The following is a 10,672-nucleotide window of genomic DNA, read 5'->3' as shown; positions in this document are numbered from 1 at the left end:
AGTATTTTCTACAACAAAATACCGGATATACCCTAGGGAAAAGGATATTATAGAATTGAGGAACTGTTTGTCATCGCAGGCTCCAATAAATGCAGAAACTGGTCAGTCTCTGTTTAAAATGTATTTCAACAATATTTTGCAGCTTATTGTCTTCTTACAGAGACCAAGAATAAATATCGGGATCAGGATATATATTCAAGAAACTAATCAAATGCATGAATATGTCTTGGAAAACAGTATCTTAATATAATATTAACGAAATAGGGTATACAAATGCCCATACCCTGGGCGACAACAAATGAGTCTGCAAATACCAGCAACATTGACGTCACAACCTGTGACTATTGAACATTTTTGTTGAAACCGTGTTTTTGTCAAAACAAAAAACATGCAAGTACTTAAAAGTAGTTAATCCTGATAAAAATAGATTCAGCAATCATGTACAATTATCTGGGCAAAACTGAGAGATCTATATAGCTGGGAATATTCGACGGAATATAATAAACGAGTATTTATTGGTGAATAACCGGTTGACAACAATGATTACCGGTAACACTAATTTTCATACCCTAATTATCAGGATCGAGATAAATATATACAAGATACTAATAATACACATGAATATGTCTAAAACGTATCAATTTGAGAAAATATCATAATAAATTACGTTTGATCTTCATATTAAATTAACGAAATAGGGTGTAGAAGGGCCTCTGCACGCATCATGTCTTTAAATACCAGCAACATTGCGACTGTTCTTTTGTTGAACTATTTTCTTAAGCCTTGTTTTAGCCAAAATACAATAAGCGCAAGGACTAAAGACTAGCCAATCTTGAAGAACATTTATTCATCAACGGCCTAAAATTATGTGGGCTGGGCTGAAGGTTCTATCTAGCTAGTAATATTCGACGGAATATCAAAATCGAGGAATATGGTTTCCAATCATCGATGGAAAACGATTAACCCACTGTAGGCCAACGGGGTATTTTAATATTCCACCAAAAAAAATTCAAATTTTATCATTTTAGCGCAGTTCAGGAGAGAGATGTCCTTGTTTTTTTTTAAGTTCAGAGGAAAGATGGCATGGTTCCACAAGAATAATGTACAATCGTTAATATTTTCCGCCATTTATCTCAAGCAGTCGAACTATTTAAATAGAGGGGGCTTAGGTGGGCCAAGTTCGATTTCTTGTCGATATACCAGACGCTATATATAAATAGCGGTGCACTCCACGTAATTTTCAGACAGTATTTTTTTCGGCCCCGAAGTGTTTTCCGTGCTCGACAAGGCTTTAAGCAAAAGAGATAATTTAAGTTAAAAGTTCAAAAATCCATACAAAGACAACATGAGGGAAATCGTACACATCCAAGCTGGTCAGTGCGGCAACCAGATCGGAGCCAAGGTATGTTACTGCCACATATTCTGTGCATGCTATACTCTTAGAAGATCGGCCAATTAAGTACAGTTGTCAAAATGGCGTCGTTTTTTGCACTGCTGCCCATGTGGCAAAAATGATTGAAACCGCCGCTGGCATTTGCCTACAAAAAACACACATACAGGCGGGGAATTATGTATACATGAAGACGTATGTTTGCGTGCGTACCGGCATCTGTTTGCCTGCTCCCCGCGAGATGCTCTTTCCTCGCTTGCAATTTCCCATTGATCTGTGTGAGTGTGCCTCTAAAAAACTCGGACACGCCCAAAATTTCTGGTAGCCTGTCTTTTATGTGCCTGTAATTATAGTTTTGGGTGTGTCTGCCTGCAGTTACATTCATCTGTATATACACAGAAAAATGAACGCTAGCCAATGCACGAGTCATTTTCCCTCAAACAAATACTTTCTCAATTTTCCTCTTGAATGTGAAAGCAACTCGGGCTCACAGATGGTGAAGGGTTTGCACAGGCATAGCACACATACTTCCAAACAGCTCTCATATACATATGTATACATTTTCTACTAGTTTGGCTGCCGGTTTATGCCGCTATGCTTCTAAATTGAAAACATGACGTCATTTTAACCTAAAATGGCTGAACCGGTTGTCGGTGACCGGTCGTATAAGAGAGAACTATACATATTTTTGTGTATAAGTATGTACTCATTCTATCGATCGTATGTTCGATGTGTATGTTCATACAAATCGCTATTTTTGCACTCTTGGAGCGGCTTGGCTTCTATCTTATCTACCATGAAAACATTTTCTATTTTTTATTCATGACAGTCCATACAAACACAGTCGCACCTTCCGTCCATGTATAAGTGTATGTAGGGGGAAAATCTGCATTTGCTTGTGTGAAGAGGCAGAAATGCGCGAGAAATTTTTCTGCTGCAGAGGCGGCCAAAATGGGGGTAACCATATAGAGGAATTTGCCGCATACTTCGCGAACACTCGGTCTCTCCTTCCAACTCCATATTTTCTTCTGCACACACACACATAGAAAAAAGGGCGGTGCTGCACATGCGTGCGAAAAGGACTGGGACGGGGAAAATTGATGAGGAATCCTCTGTATCATCGTCTCCTTCGAGTCCTTTTCGGAAAAATCAATAGCCGTGTCCTGAAAACAACCCCTGAAAAAGCCTAAAACTTCTGGCAGCTGCAACATAATATTTGTTGTGCTCAATGTAAGACTTTATGTGTGTGTATCACCGACGCGGCTTAAAGAGCCCTCTAGTACCAGGCAACTAGTTCCGCACTGGTGCCGCACTAGCTACCATTCTCACCTCCCTGGTTCCAGATCGATTACCCGCAATGTGTTTCAGCGGAGAATTTAACACATGCATGTCCTAGGGCGGAACCACCCCTGGTTCCCGCTCGATTACCCATAGCTCAGGAGGTAGTTCCGAACTAGTTACCAGTAGAAAGCCAGCAACTAGTTCCCCACTCGACTACCCTTCGATTACCTGTAGCTAGCTCTGACCTAGTTACCAGTAACTAGTTCCGAACTGACTATTGGTAGTAGTCAATCTGGCAGTCTAGAATAATACAAAAATAAAAACACAATGTCTTTCATTATAACGAATAATTTTTCATTTTATGATGCTTAGCCTACTCCTGGTTTTTGGCAAGACACTTCTTCTTAAAAACCCTTTTCTTCATCCCTTGCATTGCCTTCCGCACAGTGTTTTCGGGGGGCTCATCGCCAGGCGAAATACATTCTGTAATTAATATTTGTTTTAATTTATATGAAAAATTTTTAAATCTCTAGAAGTGTAAATGGTATTTTACCTAGCAAAGCTGCAAAAAATTCTTTGTGGGTCCTAAGGGCCTTCTTCGCTTGGACCCCATCGACGTTATAGGCTAGAACAATTTCCTCACTCAAAATAAAGTTTAAGCCGCTCAAAACGCCAGCTGGCTGGAGAATCGATTTCCTTGCTGTTATCTGTTATCTTTTATCTTTCCTGCACAACGCTAACTTTGCAATGTTAGCTTCCCTTTCACTCTTACGGAGTCTACGCAAATGCCTTTTGCTCATCATTTTATTTGAAATATATAATATATATTTGCACGTACCTGTTTATATTAATTTGATTTATTTATTAATTCTTTTCCACTTTTTTAATAAATGTTTACACAAAAGACTCTTCCAACGAGTAGATGTTGTACAGAAGTGAACAAAATCAACGCATAAAGCAAACGAGGAAAAAAAATGCATTTTGTTTGTGTAAATTCTTGTCTCTTTCATTCCACGAGCGCAACTACAGTAAAATATCACGATTAACTTACCATTTCGGTGCTTATTGCATGTCGTGACTCGGTAAAAACTAGCTGAGTGGGCACTGTAACTCCACGGAATTGCGGTTATTTGCCGCCTTCAAAAACAAACCGAAGGCGGCTTCGTTTTTCGGTTCTTTTTCGACTGGTCCGCGTTCGCTTCCCGCGTAACTAGTTGCAGAACTAGTACATTGTAGTCGACGAAGACCTGGTCCGCGTTCGCTTCCCGCGTAACTAGTTGCAGAACTAGTACATTGTAGTCGACGAAGACCTGGTCCGCGTTCGCTTCCCGCGTAACTAGTTGCGCGGTAAACAGCGCAGAACTAGTTCGAGAGGGGTCAATTGACCCCTTTGGTTCTACAGGGAGGTTCGGAGAACTGTATAGCTACCACACAATACAACTTCTTTTTATGAATGTCAACCACGCAGTTTTCTCTGTATGTTTGTATGCATGTACATACATCGTCCTCGCCTTTCTATCGACTTACTTTAGTTCATTATTTTATTTGCTTACTCGACATAAATAACGAAGCAAACTTTTTTTGTCACTCGCGGTGACGCAATGCCCTGAAAATAGTCATTCTGTGCGCCATATGGTCGGTACGCTGAACCAGAGTTGCAGCTTAACCTCAACCACCGCCAACGCCATTGCCGCTTGCAGTCGCCGTCTGGCCTAAATGTGTGTGTGGGCTGTTTGTGTGTTTGTGGTTGCCCCCGCGCCGGTGATGTAAGCGCACTGGGGAAATGTATGAGTGGGAGGAAGGGGGAAGAAGGAAAGCCAAGCCAAGCCTGAGGTCGCCCTGAAAGGTGCGTGGGGTGTCAGGGAAACGGAGAATGGGCGGGGCTGATATTTCCGTCGCCGGCCCACACTGACAATTGCAGAGTCCAATGCCAGGCACGACAGATGTGCTCCGAGCTGGGCCCACGCCAGATGACGTTATCGTTGTCGACGCCGGTGTCTGTGTCGGCGGAGTCTCATGAGCTAAGCAACGCACCAAAAATGGCATCGCCTGAGATATGTTAATCAGAGCTCGGGCCATACATACGTACACAGGCAAACAGGCAAACACAGTACATACACATTGTACATTGAATATAGCGCAGACATCTCGAAAGATTAGTCAGACCATCAATCAATACTCATACATTTATTGAACTAAATTGTTAATTATGCATTTTCTTTGGTTTCTTTTCGTTATAGTTCTGGGAAATTATCTCCGACGAACATGGCATTGATGCCACCGGTGCCTACCACGGCGACAGCGACTTGCAGCTGGAGCGCATCAACGTGTACTACAATGAGGCGTCCGGAGGCAAATACGTGCCCCGCGCCGTCCTTGTCGACTTGGAGCCCGGCACCATGGACTCTGTTCGGTCCGGCCCCTTCGGCCAGATCTTCAGGCCCGACAACTTTGTGTTCGGACAGTCCGGCGCCGGCAATAACTGGGCCAAGGGTCATTACACAGAGGGCGCCGAGCTGGTCGATTCCGTGCTCGATGTCGTGCGCAAGGAGGCTGAATCCTGCGACTGCCTGCAAGGCTTCCAGCTCACACACTCCCTTGGCGGCGGCACTGGCTCCGGCATGGGTACCCTGCTGATTTCCAAGATCCGCGAGGAATACCCCGACAGAATCATGAACACATACTCGGTTGTGCCCTCGCCCAAGGTGTCGGACACCGTTGTGGAGCCCTACAATGCCACTCTGTCGGTGCACCAGCTGGTCGAGAACACAGACGAGACCTACTGCATCGATAACGAGGCTCTCTACGATATCTGCTTCCGCACCCTCAAACTGACGACCCCCACATACGGCGACTTGAACCATCTGGTCTCGTTGACCATGTCCGGCGTTACTACCTGCCTCCGCTTCCCCGGCCAACTGAATGCTGATCTCCGCAAACTCGCTGTGAACATGGTTCCATTCCCACGTCTCCACTTCTTCATGCCCGGCTTTGCCCCACTCACATCCCGCGGCTCCCAGCAGTACCGCGCCCTCACCGTGCCTGAGCTGACCCAACAGATGTTCGACGCCAAGAACATGATGGCTGCCTGCGATCCCCGTCATGGTCGTTACCTGACTGTCGCCGCCATCTTCCGTGGACGCATGTCCATGAAGGAGGTCGACGAGCAGATGCTGAACATCCAGAACAAGAACAGCTCCTACTTCGTCGAATGGATCCCCAACAACGTGAAGACTGCCGTGTGTGACATCCCGCCCCGTGGCCTGAAAATGTCCGCCACCGTCATTGGCAACTCCACCGCCATCCAGGAGCTCTTCAAGCGCATCTCCGAACAGTTCACTGCTATGTTCCGTCGCAAGGCTTTCTTGCATTGGTACACCGGCGAGGGCATGGACGAGATGGAGTTCACTGAGGCCGAGAGCAACATGAACGATCTGGTCTCTGAGTACCAGCAGTACCAGGAAGCCACTGCCGACGAGGATGCCGAATTCGAGGAGGAGCAAGAGGCTGAGGTTGATGAGAACTAACTTCTCAATTCGATGTTTTGCGAAAAATAAAACCAGGACAAAAGTTCAGTTGTAAAATGTTTCTTTTAACAACGTAATCAATAAAGTCAGATCCATTTTGTTCACATGTCTAATTGTTATTTGCAATATTTTTGTGGTCCTTGAGTCATTACATTGGGGTCAATTAATTAAAATGATCTGATTACGTTGAGCTACATAAGAGTTAAGAGTTCAACGAACTGTTGAAGGATGGGTTTTTGACTAAACGTCTACATATGTACAGATTTTCCATAATAGGGCGTGCTGAGTACGCGGCCATTGATTTGGGCATTAATCAATAACCATTAGCAGATTTTAACCTGCCCCAACTTTATTATATAAGTTATACCCAGAAAATGCCCATTATTCAGGAATCGGACTGGATTGGAGGTGATTCTATTCAGTTTTCTTTCTTACCTCCTCGTCACTCATTTACTTTTAAAAAATTCCACTTTGGCGCGCAGCTCTATCTATAATTTCCCTACATGTACCTTACATGTAGCAAATGTGTACCTAACATATAAAAATAGGAAATTTGTGTTGACCTTTGTTATTTAACCCTTATTTTAAACAAAATCAAATAAAAGAGACTACTCTTGTAGAAAATTGTTTCATCAATCGTATAAAATTATGTGTTCAGGGCTGAAATTTCTAACTAGTTAGTAATCTTAAGCCGAACAATAAAATCGAGGAATGTGATTCTCTATCATGTACAGCGAACGATTAGACCTTTGTGTAACTCCACGAAAAGTATAAATTTTGACTAACTTTAACCACTAACCATACAGTATATACTGTATGGTTAGTGCTTTAACGCAGCTCAGGTGAAAGATATCATGGATATTTTGTTTTTAGGAAATTAACTCAAGTCATTCACCTGTTCAAATAAAGGAGGGTTAAGTGGGTTAAGCTGGATTTTTATCGGTACATTTTGAGTGTCAGACCGTATATCAGGGTGAACGTTTCTGGAATTTGTAGTACTTTTCGATATTTTTTGAGGTAAACATTAAGCCGATGGTATATTTACGGTATATCGGTCAATTTCATCAATCTTTAAATTTCATTTTCAACGGTATATAGAAATCCAATAAAAACAATTATTTAGAATAGGCCAGTCAAGTAGAAACAAGGTTCATTAATTGGATAAAATTAAATGGGCATGGCTGAGAGATCTATATAGCTGGGAATATTCGACGGAATATCAAAAACCAGGAATTCGTCGTAATAACCGGTTGACAACAATTATTCCCGGCAACACTAATGTTCATACCCCAGGGAAAAGGATATTATAGAATTGAGAAAATGTTTGTCATCCCAGGCTCCGTACGTTACAAGATACTAATCATTGTTATGGGCGGTTTTGGAGAGAGCCGATAGGTATCAGGGCTGGAGAAGAAAGAGACAGCGGCATCTATAGTGGATCCTGGGAAGAGTGGCAGAGTTGCGTGGGAGAAAAGGAAACGGGAGGAGAAAGAAAAAAAAAGAAGTTTCCGGTGGAGAATGGTGGAGGCCGCACGTGATCTGACGATCCTCGTTAGCATTGTTTGGAAGCATTTTTAGAAGTAGGCATTAGGCAAGTCATCGGAAAAAGAGTTTTTGTTTGGGAGAGGAAGTATTTAGTTATTTAGTGTTGTATTTAATTAGGCGATTAATTGTAGATGTAGGTGTTTATTTATTTGATTGAATCAATTTGGATATTTAGATTGAAGGTATTGAGGATTAAGTAGCCAGGAACTAGGTGTTTAGTGGAGTAGGGTAGTCAGATAATAAACAATCCAATTTATGTATCACCAAGATAGTTAAGTAAATAGGGAATAGACGAAGGAAAGGAGTACGTTAGGAAAATTGGTTGATGAGTGACCCGGAGATTTTTAAAGGGTCGGGAAAGACAAGGTGTAGCCCAGAGGCACAGCGGAGGTACCAGCCGTACAACATGCCGACGACCGGAAGGGCCGTCGCAAGTGGCGGAAAACGTACATGCGTGGTTGTACCAGGAGGACCCAGAGGCCGGAGCGGTAGGAGGTCAACAGCGAACCCGTAAGGACCTGGTGTTACCGTCCGAGTTAAGCTCAGCCGTGAACGCAGCCTTAGCCCAAGCACAGGAGACCTACCGAGCGTCGCTCGGGCAGCAAATGGAAGCGCTGAGATCGTCAATGCAAGCAGACATGCTAGAGTTCATGCGAGAGATCAACGCTGTGGTGAATTCGTTAAAAGCGGAGCGAACGGCGAGTGATGCGAATGGAAGGAAACGGGGATCAAATGCAACCAGTCTGGGAGGAGGTCAACAGGAAGCACCAGCGAACCAGCAAGCACATCCAACGCACTTGTTCGTGGACAACCGAACATTGGAGGCGGATCAGAGGACCCAAGCCGATCAGAGACCCGTGGAGGAGTGGCTGTTCAACGGGATGGGCGCAGGAGCAAACCCTAACAGGAATCGACCGAGTTTCGGAGAGGCTAGGCAGGAGCAAGTGCAGATACGAAGATGGGGACTTAGCTTCGACGGCGATCCAAAGGGGATGCCCGTGGCGGAATTCATATTCCGGGTGGAGCATCTACAGACGTCGTATCAGGTACCGTGGGCGGAGGTGTTGAAAGCCTTTCACACATTGGTCAGTGGCCACGCAAGGGATTGGCACTGGATGCATGTTCGGACGGTAGGAATGCCGGACTGGCCGAATCTGAGATATGGTCTCCAGCAGCAGTTTCAAGTTCGTCGGACAGAGTTCGAGCGAGAGCAAGAGCTCAGGGAACGCCGACAACGCCACGGGGAGTCGGCGGACCAGTACATCCAGGAGATGTTGGTGTTGAGGTCGAGATTGCTGAATCCATTCTCGGATTATGATCTAATAAAAATCATAAAGATCAATATTAGGGATGCAATTTCGAGGGTGATTTATCCAATGCAGATACCAAATCTCCAGAAGCTGCGAGAAGAGCGTGCGGACGCCGAGAAACTGCTGGCGACGCGATGGACAAGGAGCGGTCCAGACCATGGGGGTAGTAGGCGCAGGGAAGATCACAAAGCACATGAATTGGATGCGAACACTCACGACCCGGAGGAACAGACCGAGGCATTGGATGCTGTCCATAGGACGAGGGAATCCGGAGGCGACCGCACCCAGCTGAAGTGCTGGAATTGCGCTCAGCCGGGTCACACCTATTTTGAGTGTGAGTCGGCCGTGCGTAACCTATTCTGCTACAAGTGCGGGCTGGCCGGGGTCATTCTCTCTAAATGCCCTAAATGTCGGCCGGGAAACGCGAAAAGGAGCACGACGCAATTGGAGGAGTCGAGTTCCACGTCGCCGCGAAGCAGCCAATAGATAGGTCCTTCAACGTGAAATTAGATACCCCTGAGGAAAGAAGTAGCAATAAGGATGTTTACACTACTATATATAAAGTTAACCAAGCGGTATTACCCGAAGCTAAATGGTCCGAGCGCAAGCCGATAAAGGAAAGGCAGCGTCAGTACGAGCTGGAGACGTTGCAAGGCTCACGTATTGGGGTGTTTCACGCAAAGGATCTGAAGCAGTAGCCCAGGCATCTCAGTCGATGGAGCCAGAGACTCTCAATCTCAGGGTGTGGGCGATGGCCTACGTTTGGGGCCCCTTAATTGAAAAAGCCCGCCTGCTTGGCACTCCCGTTTCGGCGGAGTAATCCTGGAAACGGTAGTGTGGTGTTATGGGCGGTTTTGGAGAGAGCCGATAGGTATCAGGGCTGGAGAAGAAAGAGACAGCGGCATCTATAGTGGATCCTGGGAAGAGTGGCAGAGTTGCGTGGGAGAAAAGGAAACGGGAGGAGGAAGAAAAAAAAAAGAAGTTTCCGGTGGAGAATGGTGGAGGCCGCACGTGCCCTGGAAGAAAAAAAGAAAACAAAATTGGTGATCGTGGAGACGACGATCCCACCAAGACATCAGCGGCAGGCATCAACATCAGCGGAAGCGGCGGACATCGGCAGCAGCATCCCGGTACTGGCCAGGCCGGAAACTGTTGCGAGAACAGTCAGCGGAGCACCGGCACCAAGGAACCGTCAGCGGAGCACCGACTGGAGACACGTTTCTGTCCCCACACCACCAACCCCCGTCCGACCCACAATTAAACAAAATATCACGATCATACAAAAAAACACCACGATTAAACGTAAACATCAGCAAGCATCAGGAAGCAACAACCTCTATCAAAGGGGGCTGCCAATTCGGCCGAAATAGGGTTTATTTTTTTTGTTAGTATTTTTGTGTTAGTATTTGTTTCCTTTATATAAACCTAGATTATTAATTAATAATGTTCAAGATAAATAAGAAAATATAATGGATATAAAATGGAAAATTTGAAAAGAGTCATGAGTGAATAGAAAACGGTAGTTGGGTGGGACGAGAGCGAGAAAAAGAGCGGGGCCCTGAATATGAAAAGGGAGCGAATTCAAAAGGTGGCGCTCATGGAACGGTGGGACCCTGCTA

General features: G+C 45.0%; 1 protein-coding gene and 1 long non-coding RNA gene across 2 annotated transcripts; one reads left to right on the top strand and one right to left on the bottom strand.

Annotated features, from left to right (window-relative positions):
• The first annotated feature begins 1,263 nt into the window (after positions 1–1,263).
• On the top strand, positions 1,264–6,311 carry LOC117192706 (tubulin beta-1 chain-like). The gene is made up of 2 exons (XM_033397443.1): positions 1,264–1,402; positions 4,912–6,311. Exons 1-2 carry the CDS (start codon positions 1,346–1,348, stop codon positions 6,196–6,198), a joined length of 1,344 nt encoding a protein of 447 aa, XP_033253334.1. The 5' UTR covers positions 1,264–1,345; the 3' UTR covers positions 6,199–6,311.
• LOC117192707 lies at positions 3,044–3,912 on the bottom strand. The gene is made up of 3 exons (XR_004474420.1): positions 3,723–3,912; positions 3,225–3,509; positions 3,044–3,154 (listed from the first exon to the last, which is right to left on the bottom strand). It is a non-coding gene; the product is annotated as an uncharacterized LOC117192707 (long non-coding RNA).
• Positions 6,312–10,672: the final 4,361 nt, after the last annotated feature.

Source organism: Drosophila miranda, assembly GCF_003369915.1.
Source record: "Drosophila miranda strain MSH22 chromosome Y unlocalized genomic scaffold, D.miranda_PacBio2.1 Contig_Y2_pilon, whole genome shotgun sequence".
In the NCBI taxonomy this organism is placed as follows: Eukaryota; Metazoa; Arthropoda; class Insecta; order Diptera; family Drosophilidae; genus Drosophila; species Drosophila miranda.
This window is presented reverse-complemented; position numbering and strand designations above follow the sequence as displayed.

Bases quoted from the DNA above. Each gene is read 5' to 3' on its own strand.
- LOC117192706 (XM_033397443.1), top strand. From the start codon at position 1,346: ATGAGGGAAATCGTACACATCCAAGCTGGTCAGTGCGGCAACCAGATC. The intron at 1,403-4,911 runs GTATGTTACTGC...TTTTCGTTATAG, and splicing joins GCAACCAGATCGGAGCCAAG to TTCTGGGAAATTATCTCCGA.